General features: G+C 52.7%; 11 protein-coding genes across 11 annotated transcripts; 6 read left to right on the top strand and 5 right to left on the bottom strand.

Annotated features, from left to right (window-relative positions):
- Positions 1-509: 509 nt before the first annotated feature.
- K489DRAFT_379207 (uncharacterized protein) lies at positions 510-993 on the top strand. The gene has a single exon (XM_033604593.1). The coding sequence runs from the start codon at positions 662-664 to the stop codon at positions 956-958; it is 297 nt and encodes a 98-aa protein (XP_033461812.1). The 5' UTR covers positions 510-661; the 3' UTR covers positions 959-993.
- On the top strand, positions 963-2,331 carry K489DRAFT_316708 (L-lysine 2,3-aminomutase; the record flags this gene model as incomplete). The annotated part of the gene is made up of 3 exons (XM_033601188.1): positions 963-1,335; positions 1,390-1,940; positions 2,005-2,331. The coding sequence occupies 3 exons, from the start codon at positions 963-965 to the stop codon at positions 2,329-2,331; spliced, it is 1,251 nt and encodes a 416-aa protein (XP_033461811.1).
- A 518-nt stretch (positions 2,332-2,849) lies between these two features.
- K489DRAFT_409114 (uncharacterized protein) lies at positions 2,850-4,926 on the bottom strand (the record flags this gene model as incomplete). Its single annotated transcript, XM_033607547.1, has 4 exons — positions 2,850-2,920; positions 3,012-3,338; positions 3,400-4,367; positions 4,427-4,926. The coding sequence occupies 4 exons, from the start codon at positions 4,924-4,926 to the stop codon at positions 2,850-2,852; spliced, it is 1,866 nt and encodes a 621-aa protein (XP_033461810.1).
- A 1,222-nt stretch (positions 4,927-6,148) lies between these two features.
- Positions 6,149-8,279, bottom strand: K489DRAFT_355070 (threonine synthase-like protein; the record flags this gene model as incomplete). The annotated part of the gene is made up of 3 exons (XM_033602513.1): positions 6,149-7,302; positions 7,362-7,952; positions 8,223-8,279. The coding sequence occupies 3 exons, from the start codon at positions 8,277-8,279 to the stop codon at positions 6,286-6,288; spliced, it is 1,665 nt and encodes a 554-aa protein (XP_033461809.1). The 3' UTR covers positions 6,149-6,285.
- Positions 8,280-9,964: 1,685 nt separating this feature from the next.
- On the top strand, positions 9,965-10,363 carry K489DRAFT_369610 (uncharacterized protein; the record flags this gene model as incomplete). The annotated part of the gene is made up of 1 exon (XM_033603056.1): positions 9,965-10,363. One exon carries the CDS (start codon positions 9,965-9,967, stop codon positions 10,361-10,363), a length of 399 nt encoding a protein of 132 aa, XP_033461808.1.
- A 43-nt stretch (positions 10,364-10,406) lies between these two features.
- Positions 10,407-12,036, bottom strand: K489DRAFT_379203 (amidohydrolase 2). Its single transcript, XM_033604592.1, has one exon. The coding sequence runs from the start codon at positions 11,863-11,865 to the stop codon at positions 10,810-10,812; it is 1,056 nt and encodes a 351-aa protein (XP_033461807.1). The 5' UTR covers positions 11,866-12,036; the 3' UTR covers positions 10,407-10,809.
- A 473-nt stretch (positions 12,037-12,509) lies between these two features.
- K489DRAFT_400590 (APH-domain-containing protein) lies at positions 12,510-15,431 on the top strand. The gene is made up of 4 exons (XM_033606998.1): positions 12,510-12,832; positions 12,899-13,878; positions 14,211-14,893; positions 15,008-15,431. The coding sequence occupies exons 1-4, from the start codon at positions 12,734-12,736 to the stop codon at positions 15,154-15,156; spliced, it is 1,911 nt and encodes a 636-aa protein (XP_033461806.1). The 5' UTR covers positions 12,510-12,733; the 3' UTR covers positions 15,157-15,431.
- K489DRAFT_409108 (uncharacterized protein) lies at positions 15,381-16,423 on the bottom strand (the record flags this gene model as incomplete). The annotated part of the gene is made up of 3 exons (XM_033607546.1): positions 15,381-15,854; positions 15,921-16,277; positions 16,364-16,423. The coding sequence occupies 3 exons, from the start codon at positions 16,421-16,423 to the stop codon at positions 15,381-15,383; spliced, it is 891 nt and encodes a 296-aa protein (XP_033461805.1).
- A 450-nt stretch (positions 16,424-16,873) lies between these two features.
- K489DRAFT_189752 (uncharacterized protein) lies at positions 16,874-18,083 on the bottom strand. Its single transcript, XM_033599519.1, has one exon. It carries the CDS (start codon positions 17,783-17,785, stop codon positions 16,907-16,909), a length of 879 nt encoding a protein of 292 aa, XP_033461804.1. The 5' UTR covers positions 17,786-18,083; the 3' UTR covers positions 16,874-16,906.
- An 890-nt stretch (positions 18,084-18,973) lies between these two features.
- On the top strand, positions 18,974-19,859 carry K489DRAFT_409106 (ICMT-domain-containing protein; the record flags this gene model as incomplete). Its single annotated transcript, XM_033607545.1, has 2 exons — positions 18,974-19,709; positions 19,771-19,859. 2 exons carry the CDS (start codon positions 18,974-18,976, stop codon positions 19,857-19,859), a joined length of 825 nt encoding a protein of 274 aa, XP_033461803.1.
- A 450-nt stretch (positions 19,860-20,309) lies between these two features.
- Positions 20,310-20,900, top strand: K489DRAFT_316155 (peptidyl-tRNA hydrolase; the record flags this gene model as incomplete). The annotated part of the gene is made up of 1 exon (XM_033601139.1): positions 20,310-20,900. One exon carries the CDS (start codon positions 20,310-20,312, stop codon positions 20,898-20,900), a length of 591 nt encoding a protein of 196 aa, XP_033461802.1.
- Positions 20,901-21,929: the final 1,029 nt, after the last annotated feature.

The raw sequence follows: 21,929 nt of genomic DNA, 5'->3' as shown, positions 1-21,929 counted from the left end.
CCTAACCCTAACCCTAACCCTAACCCTAACCCTAACCCTAACCCTAACCCTAACCCTAACCCTAACCCTAACCCTAACCCTAACCCTAACCCTAAAAGACATACGCGCTTCGCGCAAAACCCTAACTTTCCCCCAAACCAAAATTTCCGTACCGAAAATAGCAGATAGGAATCCAGCAATACAATGCATCGTGTGTCGATCTGTACTGCGGCCAATCGGCTCGGACTGTAATGAACTGCAACGCAGCGCAGTGCAACGCAATACAGTGCAGATGCATTGGCGGAGCTTTCTGCTCTTAGCAAGCACACCCGAGAAGATCCTTTCACACTCCCCGCATTGCTCTTTCTTGATGTCAATGACCTCCCGATCAGATCTGCTCGGCGTAGCTGAAAGTTAAGACCATGGATGTTGGATCCAAGCGGAGGCTTCATCGCCCTGCATCACCTCCCGGAGAGTCCAACCGTAAGCAGCAAATGCACAACACCTGCGTGCCATAAAGCTGTTCGGTACTCGCGAGTCACACGTAAATCAAACAGGACAGAACGACCATAATTCCCGGTGATGACAGTGACGTGCTGCTGTTGACAAGCCTTCAAAACTTGAACCTCCGTACGAGTCGCTCTGTGTTTCACTGTCGCTCGAGGTACATACAAGAGCAAACATGAAGTCTTCCATCACTCTATTTCCCATTTCTCGATTCTGTCCAACACCTAGGACATGGATGCAGAGCCGGCAGCTCGCCTCGTTGGCGAATCCCACGACATTTTCCGCAGAAACCCCGTCAACACAGATCCAATCCTGGCGGGACACGTCCAAGTATGAACGGGAAGAGAAATACTGGACGAAGATTCCCGCATGGAGGAACACCTTGGTCACCGAGTTCCTGGGTCATTCATGGCAAGCAAGTCTCGGGCTCAGGTACTCTCCTCACGGACACACAATTGACATGAACATGTGAGCAGATGTCTCATACCCTGCAGAGACCGGATGCGCTCTTCTCGTTCTTGCGTACCGTTCTTCCGGACCAAGTGCCCGAGCAGCGGCCCCTCCGAGGGAGAGTCGAATATCATGGGATTCGCACCGCCGAAGACTTCATCGCAAGCGTGCAAGCAGGTCTCAGGAAGGCGCCCATGGCATTTCGTTTGTCGCCACATGTGTTGAGTATCATCGATTGGCAAGACCCGCTGAATGACCCTGTTCGCCGGCAATTCATTCCCCTAGATTCGTCCATCAATGTGAATCACCCGGCGACTTCGCTGGACCCGCTGCAAGAGACGAACAGTTCGCCTGTGTCGGGTCTCGTCCACCGGTATCACAACAAAGCCCTCTTCCTGAGTTCGTGATCGAGCGTCACTCACAAATTGGCATCGCAAGCTGACTCGCAACTAGCAACATCTACATGCCCCGTCTATTGCCGCTTCTGCACACGCTCGTACTCCATCGGCACAGAGACAGACACTGTCAAGAAAATGCGCTTCTTACCCGTCGTGAAGAAATGGGAACCCCGGTTTCAGTACATAGAGGCGAACCCTCACCTCGTTGATATTGTCCTGTCGGGCGGTGACTCTTATCTGCTCGAGCCCGAGATTGTTCGCTACCTGGGCGAGCGTCTGCTGGCGATTCCGCACATCCGCCGACTCCGGTTCGCCACGAAAGGTCTGGCCGTCTCTCCGAGCCGCATGCTCGACCCCACGGACTCATGGATGTCCACCGTCATCGAACTTTCAAAGCGGGCGAGGAGCCTCGGAAAGCACGTGTGCATCCACACTCATTTCAACAATCGACAGGAGATCACATGGATCACGCGGGCAGGCGCGCGGCGGCTGTATGAAGAGGGTGTGACTGTGCGGAATCAGTCGGTGCTGCTCCACGGGGTGAACAATAGCATCGAGGAACTCTCGACGCTGGTACACGAGTTGACAGAGATCAACATCGAGCCGGTATGAAACCCCCCGTGATTCTTCGTTGACGGATCCAGACTAAGTTTCTTGCTTCCTCCGCCAGTACTACGTCTACCAAGGCGACATGATCCCCGGCGCCGAGGACCTGCGCACGCCACTGAGCGACTCACTCGAGCTGGAGCTGCAGCTGCGCGACCAGACCGCGGGCTTTCTGCTGCCGCGGTTCGTCACAGACGTGCCGGTGGCCGGCAAGCGGCCATCGCTTTCTGCGCAGAACTACGATCGCGTCAGGGGAACAGCGCAGTTTGTCAGCCCGAAGCTCACCGACGGGCCATACTCGTACTGGGACCCGTTGTGGAGCTTGTCGGAGGAGGGCCGGGAGCAGGTCAAGGAGTATTTCGCGGGCAGTGGGAAGAGCGGGTCTACGTGAAAGCTTCCATTTGGGTTCGTGAGTGGAGGTCAAAGGCATCATGCTCCATCGCCAGGATACATATCTAAAAACGCCGGTCTCTCGGATGAGAAAGGATATAGCTGTGGAGATAGCAAGAGAGGAGAGAGAGTAATACATGGTATCTGTAGCGGGAAATCATATGCTCGCAATATTGAATAACGATGATAATAATAATCCCACTCGACCGTTCGCCGAGAAACGCCGTGCCTGCCGAACGTCCCAATAAGCGCCCAAGCAATCAGTCAATCCCCAGGCTGCGTTGGTCCTTCCACGCAATCATTGGTGGATTCCCTTCTTTTCTAGGTAGTCAAGGTAGGATCGTTACGGGAACCAGTGATTTCTGTGGTTATTCCTTGATCCAGAGGCTGAATCTGAGTGTCTTCTAGTCTGTGCTGTTCGTGTCCAGCCGCCTTGCATAGCGAGGTATATAGTGTACAAGTATTTATTCCAGAGCCCGGGAGGGCGAAGTGTGTAAGGTCAGAGGACATGGCGTCTTTTCAGCCGTGCTGCTGCATATGCGTGGGCAGATTGTATGGAAGGTAATCCATGTGTACGAACGCACGGTCGACTGCAACAAAAGAAGAGAAAAGGAAAGTTAGCACACGATACAGCGACTCCAAGTACGGATTTGACAGATTCAAAGGTGGTTGGAAACTTACCCTCTGGCACACTCTCAATCACATACTGCAGACTCTCGCCCAAGTCGTGAGAATCTCTCAAGCTCGTCCTCTCGTCCAGCACGATATCGACTTCGACGTTGAGTTTATCACCGACGTGGTATGCTTGTAGACCCTGGATGTGTTTGATGGTTTTGGCGAAGCGCATGGTGAGGTAGAGGAGGATGTTGCGCTGATCAGCCGTCGCGGCTTGACCGGCCAGGTTGCAGATGTGCTCGTTTGCGGTCTGCGACCAGTTGAAGATGACGTAGAGCGAGAGGACGACACCACCGAGAGGATCGAGGAACCAGAGGTTGAAAGCGTAACCCACTGTTGATGGAGCATTACATGTTAAAAAAATAATCCCACGACTTTCAAAGGATTGACTCACCGAGAGGGAAAATGATGGAAAAGGTGTTGAACACGACGTCAGTCATCGCGTCCTGCGCCAAAGCCTGCACACTGGAATTGCGGATCAGGCGGCAATATAGCCAACACAGACCCTTGACTACTACGGTGCTGGACATGATCCCGATCGCCGGGCCGGTCAATTGAACAACTTCTCTGTCGTTACCTGTGAGTTTCGACAAGGCCTGTACACAGACTTGTAGGAAAGCTGTGATCATGATGACGGAGAAGACGAGGACGCCCACGGGCTCGAGACGTCGACGGCCGATCGGATAGGCGTATTGGTCAGTCCGCATGATCATCCAGGTGGTGACTCCAACGATGGCGGTGGAGAGGAAGTCCAATGCAGCGTCGACCAAACTGGCAAGTACTGAGACGGAAGAGGACATGAGAACAACGACAAGTTTGAGGATGAGAAGGATGAGATTGGCGGCGGTATTGATCCAAATGGCTTGTGTGACGATTGGACTGTTGGCATCAGCTTCATCTTCGATCTCCAAATCCGGAGGCATTTGAGAGCTGCCAGACTCAACATCGATCTCGGCAGTCGTGCCGAATTGAATATCGCTGACGCCGCTGTCGTGTAGAAGTGGTTGTCGCTCATCCGAACCAGCGTCGTCCTTCTTAAGCCGGTAGATGTCTTTAGGTGTACGTTTCACTTTGTTGTTCATAGGTGGTGGGGGATCGCCATTGGCCCAGAACTCGCCATTAGCCATGATACTGTCGAACGATCCATGTCGTTCGGTGTATAATCGTGGATGAATTTCGTCGTCGTCTTCCTCACTGATGGTATCCGGAACGTCGGGTTCTTGTTGATTGTACATAGATCCGTAGCCCTTGGACTGGGCTACTTGTGTGTTGTACTCTTGGATGAGATCATGTGGGAGACTGCTGTCGAGAAGGTCGTCAATGTAGCGATAGTTCTGAATCAACAGGTTATTTCGCTCGTAGCTATGCCGACAAGTCAGAATGGCTCCAACGCTACGATATCTTGAAGAACATCCACTTACTATTCCCGAATCGGTCTCTTCATCTTCTTCAAATCCTCCTCGGGCGTCCAATATTGCTCCCATCGATATCGCGGGTTCGTCGATCCGATCAACCGTTGACTCCGCATTTCCGGAGTGTTGAGCACGCTCGCCGCGTGACTCATGCGTCTCTCGTGGTCGTCATATACCGGCCAGACGGAATTATGCGACACTTGCTGCGACAGTGGCACATTGGACCTCCATAGCTCCAACTCGGGGTGTTCATCGCTGTCCTGGCTTCGAGGACGGTCAGGTCGTTCATTCGGGGCGACACCGATACTGTTGGTACGCCACCGATTGGGTCGTAAGCCTACGAGGCTGGTGTTGGATCTGGTGGAGACCAGACCTGGTGGAGGTGGATGCCGAGGCGAGTGTGTGGTCGGCAAGTCGTGTGCCAAGGGGAGGAACTCTCGGAGCTGAGCGATGCGGAAGTTGCTGGGCTTGCGGGGCGTGATGGTATCGTCAGTATCGCTGTCGGCCATGGTGGGCGATTGGAGCGAGATCTTGGTCGGCGATGGGGGTGGTGATAAGTCCGCCGTAGCGTAGCAGTGGTGAGAGGTAGCGGTTACGCCGCCGTCAAGACGAGCTGGATGGCGTGAAGACGGTCGAAGTGGTCGGCGTCAGAGATAAGATGGAACGTGAGCGAAAGCGAATCTGCTTCAGGTCATGCCACTTTCAGCTAATCATGCGAGATGTGAAGGTGTACATGGTGGTGAGCTGCGACGGCATCTGGCGACAATGACGAAGCGGCGGCGTGCGCAGAAGGCGACGGTGGACAGGTCGAAGATGTGGTTGTTGCTGATCTTGACAGGGACGGCCGTCTCGTGGCCTAATTGATAAATGATAGATGGAAAAGAAGAAGGACGAGAGTTTCTTCCAAAGTGCCAAATGTCTAGCTCGCGCTATCTCGCCTGTGCTGTCGGTAGCGATGATGCTCGATGCCTTGGTCCGGGGATATACTTTCTGGTGAGCCGCCGTTGAAGCGGACAGTCCGTCCAATTCCAGCCGGCGTTTGCTTTTCCCCCGGACTTTCCAATCGCCTTCGGGATCTGCCAGCATTGGATGGGACATATTTAGCTGTATCCTAATCACTGTATGTCCCATCTCTTCACTATCCCCAACCAGCCCTACACAGCCCAGGCCCTGCATTCCAAGATAAAAGTGCATTAGTCAGGCCAACACGTGCTCAATGGATTCGTCCACGAGATCTTGTCGAGTGAAGATCGGCTCTTCAGCTTGTTCTGAGAAGGCCGTTATCTTATCACAACTGCTACTGTATTCCACCCGATATATCGGATGTCAACCAATTCACGCTGCATATGCTTTACTTTCGATACTGCTCTTCTATCACCGTGACTGATCGGTCCAGGAGCCGATGAGCTTTTCGTCAGGCAGTCGGGACAAATGTGACGAGGAGTTCGACCTGACGTCACCGAGCGTCGCGCCAAACGAGCTCTAGAACGACGCGAATTGACAACGAATCACGAGAACGAGAAAGATTTTTCGCAGCTAAGCAGCTGAACAGATAGCTGAACAGCTTTTGCAGCTTCTCCGGTGATGCGGTTGGAAGAGAAGCATTTGTCTCAAGCAGTCGGTCCTTGCCGCTACACAGGAGGTAAAATACGACCCTGTGCTTACCTACCGTAGGTATCGACGGTGACGAGGGCTTCACTAGAGAATTCCAACTGTGCACAGATAAAAATCGGTGATCAACGAACAACAATAAATGCATGTATTCAAAGCACCTCAGCAACTTTTTCTACCATTTCCTTCATAGCACATCCCCAAGACTCAAAAAGCGAGGCGACAACAAAACAAATATGTAAATCTTAAACCCCTATCTACCGCGTCAAAGCCGCCTTCTCCTCTGCCACCTCCCTCACCACAATCTCGCGGACTTTCTTCCAGTCCGCCGGGGAATCCGTGACGCGCCTCTCCATCGACTCCAGACCCTGCAATTGCACCGGCAGAACCGTCTCGAAGGAGAAACCCGGTTGGTCGCGCAGCGCGAGCTCGACGGCGTTGGCGAATTTGGCAGGGTGCGCAGTCGACAAGGCGATGTGGTGGACTTCACCTTCGCTGGCGCCGATGGTCGAGATGGAGCGGAGGGCGCCCTCGACGCCGATGGCGGTGTGGGGATCGAGGATGTAGTGGCCATCATGTTCGGAGCCACGGGTGGGTAGCTCGGTCTCGTCGGCGCGGCGCGGTTCCAGAGGCTGGAGATAGGTGTTCGTGATGGTGGTCAGGGTCTGCTTGTCGCTCACACGCTCGCTGGCAAAATGGACCTTGGCGGCGGAAAGGATGGCTGGGTCGACGCCGAAACCGCCGGATGTCTTAAGGGCTTCGAGCCAACTCTTGACCTGAGCACCAGCAGCGGCGCGATCGTGCTCGGTGTTCGTTTGCAGCGCAAGGAACCATAGCAGACGCTCAAAGTTCGAGCTCACGAGAATGTCCATGGCCGGCGCGAGGGTCTCCTTGACGCCCTCCTCGTGCGCTTTGACGCCGTCCTCCTCAAATCCGCCTTCGGCTTCGCGACCGTGCACCGGCTTCTTCTCGTAGTGTCCAGTCCTCCAGAAGCGATGCAGAATGTCGTTCTCGTTGGTCGCAATGATGAGCTTGTTGGTGGGCAGGCCCATACGAGTCGCAAAGTAACCGGCGAGGATGTCACCGAAATTTCCAGTGGGAACCACGTAACGAACCTTGGGGTTCGGTGTCGAGGTTTGTCGTGCAAGAGTAAAGTATGAGTGGAAGTAGTAGGTGATCTGAGCGAGGATACGTGCCCAGTTGATGCTGTTGACCGCAGCCAGCTTGTGGGTCTGGTTGATCTCTGGGTCGTTGAATAAAGCCTTGACGATGTCCTGTGTCGTATATGTCAGCATCCCTATTGCATTGCATCAAGAGCGTCAAGTTCACGAACCTGGCAATCGTCGAACGTGCCCTCAACCGAGAGGTTGTGCACATTGGCATCCAAAACAGTGGTCATCTGTGCCTCTTGAATCGGGCTGACTTTGCCCTTGGGGAACATGATAAACACCGACACATCCTTCTTGCCTCGCAAGCCATAGATGGCCGCCGATCCAGTATCTCCGCTCGTCGCACCGACTACAGTCAAATGCTCCCGGTCATCTCCCTCTTTCCCCTTATTCCTCCTGACCAAGAAGTATTCGAACAAATTGCCGAGGAACTGCAATGCGACATCCTTGAACGCGAACGTCGGTCCGTGGAAGAGCTCGAGCAGGTGAAGGTTCTTCTTGCTGTCGAGAGTACGGATGGGCGTGACGTTGGGTGCGCGGAAGCCAGCGTAGCTGCGTTCGATGATGCCTTCGAGGTCTTTTCGCGGGATCTCTGAGGGTGAGATGTAAAGGCTGAAGATCTCCAAAGCGAGCTGCTGGAAGCTGTGGTCTTTCCATGTCGTTTGCCAGTCTTGCGGCAAGGCGGGAATTTCCTCAGGAATGAACAGGCCGCCGTCGGCCGCGAGGCCCTTCAGGACGACATCTTCAAAGGAGAACTGGTTCACGAATTGTTCTTAGCAGGTCATCTGGAGGCGATCTCGGCGCCGTCTTCTCCACAATGCAGGAAGAGCGTATGCGCAATGCTTCCGTATAGACAAAGAGAATCTGGCGTGGGGACCAGGTGGAGGCTCTGTATGCATCATGCATGTATCTTCAATGTCGTCGCATCAATTTTTGGGGTGATGCTCGACAAAGAGTGGGCGCCGGTGTGGGGGTCTTTGCCAAGGCACGGTCTTCGCGGAACAGGTGTTGGGGAGTTCACGTACATCATATGAGCCTCCTCGGGTGCTGAGGTAGCGCTGCGACTGCGTATGTGAGGTCATGATCTGACAATGTGTGTACAGAACGCGGTTCCAAAGAGATATGAGGGATGGGTGAAAGGTCCGGAATTTTGGCGACTGCAACAGCTCCCTGGAAATTATTATTGCTCCAGGGCTTGTTCTGAAAGAGGAACCTAGCATTGATGACTCCCGCCCAATTCTTTTCCCGCCGCCTCCAAATCTCGGCCAATGTCTCACCATCCGGCGGGGCTCGGAGCTGCAGACCGGCCAATGTTCGTGGACCCTGCCCGATGACGGGCGTGACCCCTCTTTGTCGTGGACCCGGCCGGGCTGGTGTTTTCTTAGGGTTGCCAACCGTTAACACACTCGTCTATCGATATCAAGAAACACCTACCCATGCCATCAAACTATCATCATTGCTCTTGAATCTTTTATAGAGGTTGTAGGGATTTGGAGTTGATGGGCATAGCAGTACAGGTTTAGTATGGACTTTAGAGACATCAATACCGTTTCCGCGTCGACATAATTTACATGGGTGAACTTCTCCACAAAAACTGACGACAAGCTGTTTTATCACGAAAGACACAAAGGACAAATCAAGACCAACCGGTTCACGACCAAGACCCACGATGCGTAGAACGAAGTTACGTAGTTCAGGTCGCTAATGCACATAAAGGACCCTCGGGACGTAGGTCTAACCCGCCGCCTTTGTTCACATGCGCCTGGAGGTAGTGGAATATCTTGCAAGCCCACTCGATTGAGATTTGGTGATCTTTGACGTGGATGGCGAGAATTAGGCCCGGCAAAGGAAAGCTTAGTCCCCTCCATGGCCGGACGCCTACTGACCATCGGGGAGTCGTAAGCTTTGATCGAACACCGGGCAGTACGAGCCGCTTCCTTAAATCCCCGTGCTTAAAGCGACCAGCTTTCGTCATGCTACTAACAATACCATTTAAGGTGATACTCGGTGTCGAGGGGCGTTATAACTCATCTTACGGAGATCGAGGAAATGTTTTCAGCATTTGAATACGTTTAGCTGCAAACTGCTTTATTGACGGGCTGCGCTTAGTATGCGCTTCTTCCATGCCTTCAATGCTATCGAGTCGCCGTCGTGATCATTCCTCGAACTGATCGTCACAAGTCTTGGACTTGCCCGCCGGTTTTGCTATGATGAGGACGGAGACCAGTATATTGATAAACATCCACGCTGTGCCGTACTAGTGCTTGCTGGATCACTCAATGGAAGTCTTACGACACTTTCAAGTTCTGAGAGTGAACATGGTATTCGTGCACCCGTTCTACCGCACTTCCCATTGCTTGTCAATGCTAAGTTAAGACAAATTATGCCTCGAGATGCGAGTCGTCGGGGAATGTGAAGTGACGTGAAGATTGCGATACTCGTTCAACCGTAAGCTCACGTAATCCGGGCCAATAGACTTGAAAGTTCTTTTATTAAAAGACTTCAAAGTAGAGATCGTAGCTCATGAACGTCAAGTGATGTTGGTGATGGAACGCGCCTAAATAAGCGCATCGCTTTGACACGAAAAAAGATCGACCGGCCGCCGCTGCAGGGAAAGCCGACACGAGACTGCGCAAAGGCACATGCAATCGCAATACACCTACACACACTAAACTGGTCACGACATTCAAAACTGTGCCAAACCCAAGCATCAACCATTTGACCTGGAGACCTCATCTCACTTTGTACATCATTCAACCTCACCATCATGGCAGGCGACGACAAGACCAAAGTCACCATCAACGGGTCAACATCAGGCTACAATCCCACCACGCAAGACAACATCACCATGGCGCTTCTCCAAAGCGGCGGCGTCACGCGCATTCAGAACGCATTCCAGCAACGACTCGACGAAGCCGGCTGGACGCAAAATCTACGCGAATACGTCGAGCGCTTGTTCCGTTCGGGCGACGCGACCACCTACGACGAAGCTCTCCGTATGGCGATGCAGCACATAAACATGCCTAGCGCCGATGACGATTCTGCCACAGCGAATGGGAATGGTCATGCCGACGCGCCGAACCTGACGATTCCGCGTGATGCGGCGAAGGGTGCGGCGGAGACTGTGAAGAAAGAGTTGGCGAAGGTGGTGAAGATGGACAAGTAGGAGGGACAAATAGGTACTGCAACCACAACATTGGACATTGGGGGGACGACATTGCTACGCGAGGGTGTTACGAGCGGTTCATGCATGAGATGCTACCCGTGCAAAAGGCAACACACAACTTGAGCCATACAGCTGAAGTCTGATATTTGGATTCCGGAATGTGTGAGGTCAAACTGCTATTCCGCAGAGCAGTCATCGCGGCTCTCGATCCGTGTGCTGCGACACACCGCCTACACAAGGTTGATTGCTTCAGATGCGAGAGTGCGGAGTTCAGGAACTTCACAGATGGCCATGATGGGTTCACTGCCCCGACGCAACATCTCGAAGACAAAGTTGAGTATTCTCTCTAGTCATGAAATTCTGGCAATTCTGAGGAATGTGGGAAAGTGCGTGTAACAGGCGCATAACACTTCGTCCTCGCAGATGTGCTCGAGACATCGCAGCGTTCACATCTTCTCGACAATCCCTCGAGGAGATTCCAGGTCCAGCAGACGCTCCGCATTGTGGCGGCATACATCAGCGATCTGCCCTTGGTCGAATAACTCTTTCACGCCATCCTCCATCTGCTTACTCAAAGATACGACCCCTTCTGCTTTAGTAAAGGGAAAATCAGATCCATACATCATTCGTGTATGCGGTACGCCGATGCCGTGGAGCATGCCACGAATCTGGGATGGAAACGGGAACCCTGCCAAATCGAACCAAATCTGACTCTTGAAGGCTTCCAAGACTTCTGCCTCAGGGACGCCCTGCCATGGGCCTGGCACTAATTGGCTGAAACCAGTCCACCGCGAAAGCATTGGCGCGAAGCCACCTCCTAGGTGTGGCAGGATGATTTTCAGATCCGGACATCGACGGATGGTGCCGCTCATGAAGAGATTAGCCACGACGCGTGCAGTGTCGAAGAAGAATTCCAGCATCGGATTTGGCCACTGTCTTGCCAATGGCGTGGCCTTGATCGTCTCACCTGCCGTTGCCGTGGACGTTGAGCAAGCACACTGCGGCGTGCTGGGATGAATGAACAGCAATGCCTTCCTCCGGTTGAGTTCGTCAAAGATGGGATCGAACATGGCATCCCCGAGATAGTGCCCATGCGCGTTCGTCAAGACTCCGAATCCGTCGCAGCCTTCCTCTGCTGCTCGCACAATCTCCTCGAGAGAACCTTGCACATCGGGCAGCGGCAGTGCGGCAAAGTAGCCGAATCGCTCCGGCATACGTCGTTTGAGATCTGCTGCGTAGGCGTTGCACTCCCGTGCTAGTCTGCGGGCGAGGGCATCTTCGCCGGGCACGAGATGCACGCCAGGGCTGGAGATGGACAGAATTGAACGAGAGATGTTGAGTTTATCCATCAGCGCAAGGTGGGCTTCTGGAGACCAATCTGGCAAGTATGGCATTCCGTCGGGGTTGGCGTGGCCATTTTCGCGGCAGGCTTTTTGGTAGAAGGATGGTAGGTAGTGCGAGTGCACGTCGATGCGTGCAGGTAGAGATGATGAGGAATCCATGTTGAAGACTTACGGATGTCCCTGAACAGTCGCCTGTGTCGTGACTTTTCTGAATTCTCTGGACGGCCTCGTCCCAAGGAGAGCCAGATTACCTCTTGCAGGTGGAAGGATGACTATTTTCGTCGATGAGCAACTCAGATTTGCGTAATATTAGAGTCTTCACGACAGGCTTTTTTCCAGAATCGTTTGGATCATCGTTACTGCTGACGTTCGATGTCCATCACCGACGAGCTCGTCGTACACCGGAGCTTCGGTTCTCCAGTGCCGGCCACCTACCTCAATCTGCTTACTGTGCATGCCGTCTTCTCCGACAGTAGCTGAGCACATCCACACATGTATGTCAGGAACGTAGTGTCTAATTACAAATATTTACCCGACCAAGTTTATGAGCAGAATCCCGGCGAGATGGACATAATTATGAAGTATTGTTTGGTCTGTCAATCCATTCGCAGGGAGAGGAACATATCCCACCAGATTCTCTATGTTGTCTACAAGCCCAACCCTAAACAGCCACGCGATGAAATATGACGACTCGCGATGCACGAGCGGCGCATGTTCGATTCGGGCGAAAGGTTCGCTAAAGTCCGAAGAAGAAGAGTAATAATAAAGCACCTCGGCTGATACTCCACCTGCACCTGGGCACACTTGGATTTGGTCCACCACATGGCCGACGATAGTTCGGTTCTAGTCCATCTGACAGCACTGATCTCGTGCGTCGCATTGAATAGATTGTAGGGCTGCGCCATTGTGCTTTAAAGACAGTCCTGTCGTGCTAGCTCAGTTGTGCCTCCAGTCTTCCCTTTGCGCCGCCATTTTGCTCGCGCTTCTTGTCTTCGTCTTCACCTTTCGCTTGCACCAATTTGTTACCATGGCAGGCCCTATCCGTCAACCGATCGACTTGAATAAGCTGCAGAGCTACATTGAGAAGCATGTTCCTGAAATTAAGACACCGCTGGATGTGAAGCAGGTATGACACTCTCCCAGATCCGCCGGCACTATGCATCGTCACTATCTCACACATCACATTCCACAGTTCGGCTATGGCCAGTCCAACCCAACCTATCTCCTCCAATCCTCCACAGGATCCAAATACGTCCTACGGAAGAAGCCTCCAGGGAAGCTACTCAGCAAATCCGCTCACCGAGTCGACCGCGAGCACCGAATCATTTCTGCCCTCTCCTCCTCCGATGTCCCCGTTCCACGCGCCTACATCCTCTGCGAAGATGACAGTGTCATTGGCACACCCTTCTACATCATGTCTTACCTCGACGGCCGCATCTTTCCGAATCCAGCGATCCCAGACGTGAGCCCTGAACACCGCACACTGATGTGGAAGAGCGCCATCGAGACTCTCGCAAAGTTCCATCGTGTGCGCCCGGATACAGTGGGCATGGCGGATTTCGGCAGACCGGACAATTTCTACAATCGGCAATTGAAAACGTTCGCGACAATCTCGGTCGCGCAGGCGGAGACGACCGACGTCGAAACCGGCGAGGCGGTGGGCAAGATCCCGCATTACGACGACATGGTTGGGTTCTTCGGCACAGCAGCGACACAGCCTCGAGACCGCGGCACGTTTGTGCACGGAGATTTCAAAATCGACAATCTAGTATTCCACAAGACGGAGCCTTACGTTATCGGCATTCTAGACTGGGAGATGGCGACGATCGGACACCCTCTATCCGACCTAGCAAATCTCCTCTCACCATACGCCCAAGCGACGAATGAATTCGCCGTAAACACAGGGCACGCCAACCGCGCATTCGTCCCTGGCACGATGGAGGGTCTGCCGACGCAGAAGCAATGTCTGGAGTGGTATCACGGTGTGGTGGACTGGAAGTTTTCAGACCGCGAGATCGCGTGGGGAGAAGCATTCTTTCTATACCGCAGCGCGATTATCGTGCAGGGTATCGCGGCGCGGGTAGCAAGAAGACAGGCGAGCAGTGAAAAGGCAAAGGAGCACGCAGTTCTGATGGAGCCGATGGGTTATATGGCGTGGGAGTTCTGTGAGAGGTATGGCACTCTGTCAGACAAGGCAGAGTCCAAGTTATGAGAGGAGGAACTGTTGTAGCGAGATATATGAATACATGTGGTGACGACTCAAAAGCATGGCCTGATCGCGAGATTTTGTATGGTAGTCTGGAAGCAGAATTGTTACACCAACGCTATTGTCACTGCCCAGGTGTTCACTTAGAACAACATTGGAAGGCGACTTGACTATGGCAGATTCCCCAGCTGGAGTGCGAGGGTCCGATGATCGTGGTCAATGCCCAGGGCAAGTCTGCCGAGCAGATTATCAAGTTTCGGGGATCGCATCACAACTCCGAGCTCTCTTTCCATCGCAGATCACTCCATCACTGCGCCGACAAGCATCTTCTATCACCAGCACACATTCATCCCGAGATGCCACGGAATCCACAATCGCTCAACATGCTGCGCCAACTCTTCACCACCGACTCTCAACCCGTCATGCTCCGGACACTCTTCCGACAACCCTCGCGCCAACCCACAGCCAGCCGCACTTTTCTCACATCCAACCTCTCCCCCTCGAGTCGACGCCTCACCTTCCCGCGATGGCGCGTCAACAACAGCAGCAATAAACCCCTCGGCCGACGCCACGAAAGCACCAACAAACCGACCTCCTCCCTCAACCCACCCCCGGGCACAAAAGTGCACTACCAAGCCCCCTCTTCCACCAACGCGCCCAAGCAGAGTCTCTCAGATCGGATGAAAGCGATGTCGAAGAAGTACGGCTGGACGGTGGTGGGAATCTACCTGGGCCTCTCGGCGCTGGATTTCCCCTTCTGCTTCCTGGCCGTGCGGTGGTTCGGACCGGAGAGGATCGGGCATTTGGAACATGTGATTGTCAGTCATGTGTGGGCGGGACTGGAGAGTGTGGTCCCCGGGCTCAAGGAGAAGAGGGAGAGGAATGAGCAGTTGGCGCTCGAGGAAGGCGGTGTTCTGGGCGATGCGGTGCAGGCGGTCAATAATGTGAAGGAGGAGGTTAAGGGGAAGGAGGGTAGTGCGAGTAAGTTTCGATCGTCTCCTCTGTTCTTTCTTCCTTGTTGGGAGGTTCGGAACGAAGGACAGCGAGCCTCTGGGGAAAGATTGGACATTCACTGACAAGCTTATTTCCAAATAGGTATCTGGACACAGCTTTTGATCGCATATGGTGTGCACAAATCGCTGTTCTTCCTGCGCATTCCGATCACATTGGCCATCACGCCCAAGGTGGTCAAGACGCTGCGAGGCTGGGGCTGGAAGATCGGCAATGTGACGCCCAAGGCCTAGATTCCGCGAAACGCAAAGAGAGGCAAGCGAGCCATGATAGAAACAAAGATTGGGAGATCCAAGGACGGACAGATCACTCGATCGAAAAAAAACCTACACTCCGCTTCATCAAAGACCCGTTGTACAAATATTTGTATCAAATTATATCCCTTACACCAGTGCTCATCGTTTGGGTCTTCAGCGTAGATCCTTGCTCTTTTAACATATCCCCGTCACGATGTCGTCTAGTAAGTGTAGAAGCCCTTTCCAGACTTACGTCCCAACCAACCCGCATCCACCATCTGCCTCAGTCGGACGCTCGGTCGGTACTTGGAGTCTCCCAGCTGTCCGTGCAACACCTCCATGATGGCAAGACACGTGTCCAAGCCGATGAAATCCGCCAATTGCAGAGGTCCCATGGGCACATTCGTACCGTTCTTCATGATGTTGTCGATACTCGCCTCGTCGCCGACGCCGGTCTCGAGGCAGATGATGGCCTCGTTGATGTATGGCATCAGGATTCGGTTGGCGAGGAAGCCAGGGCTGTCGGCGGACGTCGAGGTGATTTTGCCCATGCGCTCGCAGAACGCGATGGCGGTCGCTAGCGTCTCGGGGGAGGTCTGCAGACCGGAGATGATCTCTACACCTTTTTGGATCGGCACCGGGTTCATGAAGTGAGTGCTCACGACTCGCGAAGAGGCCGACAAGTCTTTAGGGTCCTGTGTTGTGATGATCCATGTCAGAATCGCAGTCTCTTCCTTCCCAATTCATTGCGTCAAACGTACCTTGGTGGTCGCGGCCGCGATCCTCGTGATGCTGATCGAGCTGGTGTTTGTCGCGAGAATCGCATGTTTGGGCGCAGCTTCCGCCAGCTGCGCAAAGATCTTGAGCTTCAAATCGAGAATCTCAGGAACGGCCTCGATCACAAAGTCGACATCTCCCAGGTCATCGAATTTGGTCGTAGTCTGCAGACGCCCGCGCACGGCATCCGCATCGCTTTGGCTGATCCTTTGCTTGCCAACGTCTTTGCTCAAAAGCTTATCGGCGAACGCGAGACCTTTGTCGAGTGCGGCCTGGGTGGTGTCGACGAGGACGACGGGGACACCGGCTTGACGAGAGGCGACGAGGGCGATCCCGAGACCCTATCGTAATGAGATTGGAGTGTTAGATTGTTTCGAAATGTTATAGAGTGGTTTCCAAAGTGTATTTTGAAGGCATCGTGACGTACCATCTGTCCAGCACCAATGACACCCAGCTTCTTAACCGTCGCGGCTTGCACCTCGGCCATGGCGGGGGCAGAGGACGAGAATGTGCGGCATCGTGAAGCCGGGATGCTTTTTGACAGACCGCGAGCGGCGGCGGAAACTGCAATTCTCTGCATGATTGAAATCTGTTATGTGGTGCTGGTGTACAAAAGTCGCTACCACAATGGGAGGGTTGGAGAGCAGATTGGAATTCCGTCACAAGTCAAAAAACATCATCGGGTTCGGCAAGCTTGGGTCAAGCTTTCACTCCGCGTTCGGCAGATGTGAGCCCGTCGCCGGAAGCCGCATCTACATGGGCTATGATGAATGATGAATTGCGGTTGCTGCTCCTGAGCCACCATGTTCTCAACCTTCATTGAAGAACTCATTCGTTTCAAACAGTTTCTGTCTTTTCTCAAGATTCAAGAATTAAATGAGAGCCATCGGCACATCATGCAATAATGTAAGAACGCTGTCACGTAACTAAAACAAGAACCAAAACCATCATCGTGAATCATATATTATCATCAGTACAGCTGCGTGAAAGTCAACCGCCTCACGACAGCCTCGATATCTGGCGCCCGCCAAACTTCCATCTCAGAGTAATCCTGTGCCGCTATTACCTTGTCGCCACGCCAAGGTCCTCCATCGGCTAACAAGAATCTCACAGAGGCTGAAGTATGGAAATCTGGCCGATCGAGGACAACCACGAACGTCTTGTAGGGCTCGCACCGAAATGTCGCAGGATCGTTCCAGACAATGTTCGGCTCGAGTGAAAGTGGATGGAGGCGTCGAGGATGTGGTTCTGGCGGTCGGATATAGTCGAATGGGTCATCAAATTTCCTATCGGCTTGAAGCCTGGTGAAGGTACCGACGAAGTTTGGAGGTAGGTTGAGTGATGCGAAATGAGACAGCGCTGATGAGTCTGTCGGTATTGAAGGTCGATGAAAGTGAAAATCGATCGTTGTGCCAACTTGAATACGATCGAGGATGGAGGCTGTGAATGTTCGCGCGGCGCTACCCAGTATCTGCTCATCGCTGTGCGCGAATGGTACATATATAACATATCTCAAGTCGGGCGGCAAATCTGGCCTATGGTCGAAGAGTCTGATTCGATCAATAACGTGTTCGATAAGAATCCCACGAACGTTCAGTTTCATCTCTACTTCATCCATTTTCGGCGTTGACATGAGTTCGAAGAATTCAGACATGGTCATCGCATCGTCAAGCTCGCCACCAAACTCCATCCCGTCGTCTTTCTCATCCCACCCATGTAGCCAACTTTTCGGATATATCATTCGCATCTCGACTGCCGATTGCACACGATTTTGTATGCGAGTAACTCTGACATCAAGCTGCTCTGAGTAGAATTGAACATTATCTGTACCTGTTACATAAAATGGCATCTGCCACTCTTGATCGAGCGTCTGCACGCTATTGGGAAGGCGAGGATCAAACTGAACCCACAACGGTGCTGTTTGATTGAGCCATTTCAGAGGATCGTCCCATTCACCTATGCCGTCATTTGCCTTCTCTCAACCTTGGGCGTCGGTGATGGCGAACAGGAAGGCAGAAGTCTTCTCCTCATATGTGCCGGCGTTCAATTTTGGTATCAGAGGGACACTGACATCTCCCGCGTGTCGAAGCCTCTTGCGATGTAGCACCTCTCGTCTGGAATGATCGACGAAGTTCAAGACTGACGCTTCAGGCATCACGTAAAATTTCCATAGTGGTTGAGGTCTCTGCACATCAAACAAGTCACACAAGTGACTGGTCAACTTGGCACACTTGGAGATCTTTGAGACCAGACGATCTTTGGCTACGCCTTCTTCGGTTGTGCCCAATGCATCAGCTTCTTCGTTGTTCTTATCGAGACATAAATCGACATTTAGATACAACTGGAACACGAATTGTGGTGATGCAATATAGTCGGTCGGTGGCCAAGGTGGAGGGACAGCATCATAATTGTCTCGATAGCCGTAACGCAATGCTCGTTGACCAGCATGATCAACAAATTGATGCTGACACAACTGACGAGTCTGCTTATTGGCTCTCGCGATTTGCGCTGTACGTGCCATGTTAGTGATAGACTTGTAATGATGCGAGATACAGCTTTCATCCAATTATTATCATGTAGCTGGTTCCGACTATACAGGTATTGTGCTATTGCATATTTCACGCCCACCACTGTGTCAATGATAGGCGGTACATCAGGCGGTGTATGTGAAATTCCTGGATTGGATGGGTCTAGCATCATCACCTTCATCTCTGTCGCCGGAACCAACGATTTTGAAGTTGATTGAGGACACACATTTCTGTCTTTTAAGATTCCCCTTTGTTTCACTGGTGGCCGCAGTGTCCGAGCTAGACCCTGTCTGGTACCTGATCGGAGCTTTCTGCGTCGCTTCCGCTGGCATTGACGGCTCTTCCAACGACCCATTCGCTTCGTTCTTACAACACAAAATATTGCCCCATCAAATCACCTTTCTGTACAAGGGCATCGCGTGTTTGGATTGAAATTCGCCACCTGACTGGTCTGATTTCGCTAGTCTTGTCGGGTCTCTCAGCCCATTCGCAACAACCGAGATCGCATCATGGCTTCAACTGCAGCCAGCCCTGATTTCAATCGCGAGATCCACCATCGACGGGTCGCTCAGAATACGAACGACAACGCAAGCAACTACAACGCATATTCAAGTTCCGGACCACCAGTAGACTCAACTCTTCTGCCGACCGGCTCTCGCTCCCTCTCCTTCATTGGGCTTCAAGCTTGGTGTCTGGGGAATACCTTCGCTGGAGGACTACTTCTCACGATCTACCTCATCTCAAACAATTCGCCATGGTGGCGTCTTCCAGCATTCTTTACATGCCTCGCGTTGTTCCATTTCCTAGAGTACTACACTACTGCGCAATACAATGTCCCTGCTACGCGGGCCTCCAGTTTCCTTCTATTTAGCAATGGCAGCGCGTACACGACCGCACATGCCTTGGCTACCCTGGAGATTGTCCTGTCCAATTTCTCGAGCCGATATCAATTGCTTATCGCCAATCCTCTGGTGATCACAGTCGGACTGATACTGATTATCGTGGGTCAGATTGCACGTAGTGTGGCAATGGCGCATGCGGGCACGAACTTCAATCACACAATCGCACGAGAGCGGAAGGAGAGCCATGTGCTTGTCCAAGACGGGATCTACGCGTGGTTGCGACATCCCAGCTATTTTGGCTTCTTTTGGTGGGCTTTGGGTACGCAATTACTTGTGGGAAACAAGATCTGCTTACTGGGTTACACCGTCGTGCTTTGGAGGTTTTTCGCTCGACGTATCTATGGTGAGTCCGAATTATGTGAAGCGAGGATTTCTTGTGAACGCTGACAATCATGGGTACACAGGGGAAGAGCGATTCTTGGTGCAATTCTTTGGCAGCGACTACGAAGAATACAAGAGAAAGACATCGACATATATCCCTCTGATTAGATGAGTTGGTAATGCTGCGCATGATCTATTTTACAGTTACGAAATGGGGTGCTTTGTATTGCCAAAGAACCTGGGAACCTTTTCAAACTTTACGAGCACAGCCGGCTCCAAGCTTGCATTGGGGCGAAGCAGCAGCAGCTCACGCACGATGAGTCACAACAACCGTACGCGCTCAGCGACTCTTTGATTGCAAACAAGAGTGTTCTTTCCCAGAGAACAATTGTCTACAGCCTTTCGCGATCAATGAGAAAAACATACAAGCACCAGTCACATTGACGTTGCGTGTGGCCTATGAAGAATGGCCGTCCAGCGCTCAGCAAACGACAAAATCCAGGGAGGCGATGACGCAGCGGCCCAAGCTTCCTCACTTCCGCGGCGAACTGTCGTCACCACGAACGACACCAATATTCCTGAGCGGAACACGGAACAATCACAACACTTCGAACCATCGCCAATGGCTGCTCGCTCGGCACCACTCCTCATCTGCAGCATTGGCAACCCAGGCGTGCAGTATGCCAACACCTATCACAGCGCAGGTCACGTCGTGCTGAACAAACTCGCCGACCAGCTAGGGTACAGCGGCTTCCAAAAAGATCCAGAACTCGGCGGACTCACAAGTCGGCCACTGACAGTATCAGCAACCGGCAACTGGACATTATGGCAGTCGCCGCTTTATATGAATGAGTCGGGAAGAGGAGTGCATGCTGCTTACAAAGCCTGGTCGAGAAACCTGCCCGTTGGCGAAACCGGGAAACTCGTGATCGTTCACGATGAGCTTGAGGCACACACCGGCAAAGTCTCTCTGAAGACGACACAGGGCGCAAGCGCAAGGGGTCACAACGGGCTGAAGAGCATCATGGAGGTGCTAGCAGGCTCAAGGACACCTTTCTATCGCATTGGCATCGGCATCGGTCGTCCAGTGAGTCGGGAACAAGGCGCGGTGAGCAACTACGTGCTGCAGAAGATGACCAATGGTGCTCATGTGAAAATGGAGGCTGGGCTTCCGAAGGTGATTCAGAGTTTGAAACGGCTGGAGGGATTATGAAAGGAAAGTCCCACGTTGCATAAGATCAAAGCGCTCGCTCGTCGATAGCAGCGACAAGTTTGCCATAGCCAACTCCAACATGCTTTGCTTGAGTTGGCATGCGCTGTCATTGTGCGCCGGAGCATCTCTCCTTGCGGAACGAGCCTTGGAGGAAGAGCGTGGTCGCATTGCGCAGCCGACCAAGAACATGGTTCGGAGATGAGAGCCTTCGTTGCCGACTCAGGGGTGACCAACACATGTCATGAAAGAGCATTGCGCTTTTGTGAATATCCTGTCGATCAACGGAAAGAGCCCATCCATGAACACTGAACTCGCTTCTTCCACGAGAGTACATTTATTGTCCCGCTCAAGACCTTGGACAATCGAACCCAGCTCGACTAGCTTTGCGAGCACATACGAATCAACACAGCATTGTCATCAGCTGTGACTAACACTAGCGAACATCTGGCTTGCGCCGTGCAGTTGCGGTTTGTTCGTGATCCATCGCCAGCATCTGGATGTTCACAAGGACTCCCGGGACATGAGATGCATAGTTTCGTCGATGGTGCGGTCGGCTTATCTTGAGCGCAACTTCCGCAGCAAGAATTTCCTCATGCATGCGAAGGAGGGACGTAGGAGTGATGTTTTGTCGGCCGCTCGTGCTCGCGCCGTAACACTGGACTCGTGTGTCTGCTGGGCACCTGGAAGAGAAGTAAATTTCCAAGTTTAGATTCCCAATACTATATAGTGTGGTGTTATCACTATGGTTCCGTATTCTTGTACACTTGAGCATACACCATCACCATGGTCAGTTTTACTGCTGGGTAGGTAAAGTTGGGTGGCGAGCGCACGTGACTGAATACCAGCTTTGGGAGTCGCCCAGACCTGCATGGCGACATCCGAGGTCGGCGGAGATTCCCGCAGTGTGGATCGTGAGACAACCACGTTCTCCGGTGGTCCCCTAGAGAAGGAAAGACAAAGATTTCCATTCAACGTGATGAGAACGATGATGGAATTTGTCCCAGGACTATGTTCATGTCTCAGAGAATA

Source organism: Dissoconium aciculare (genome assembly GCF_010015565.1).
Source record: "Dissoconium aciculare CBS 342.82 unplaced genomic scaffold K489scaffold_4, whole genome shotgun sequence".
Classification (NCBI taxonomy): Eukaryota; Fungi; Ascomycota; class Dothideomycetes; order Mycosphaerellales; family Dissoconiaceae; genus Dissoconium; species Dissoconium aciculare.
The sequence above is the reverse complement of the archived record's forward strand: the minus strand, read 5'-3'. Positions and strand labels throughout refer to the sequence as shown.

Bases quoted from the DNA above. Each gene is read 5' to 3' on its own strand.
- K489DRAFT_379207 (XM_033604593.1), top strand. From the start codon at position 662: ATGAAGTCTTCCATCACTCTATTTCCCATTTCTCGATTCTGTCCAACA.
- K489DRAFT_379203 (XM_033604592.1), bottom strand. From the start codon at position 11,865: ATGGATTCCTCATCATCTCTACCTGCACGCATCGACGTGCACTCGCAC.
- K489DRAFT_400590 (XM_033606998.1), top strand. From the start codon at position 12,734: ATGGCAGGCCCTATCCGTCAACCGATCGACTTGAATAAGCTGCAGAGC. The intron at 12,833-12,898 runs GTATGACACTCT...CACATTCCACAG, and splicing joins CACCGCTGGATGTGAAGCAG to TTCGGCTATGGCCAGTCCAA. The intron at 14,894-15,007 runs GTAAGTTTCGAT...ATTTCCAAATAG, and splicing joins GGGGAAGGAGGGTAGTGCGA to GTATCTGGACACAGCTTTTG.
- K489DRAFT_189752 (XM_033599519.1), bottom strand. From the start codon at position 17,785: ATGCCATTTTATGTAACAGGTACAGATAATGTTCAATTCTACTCAGAG.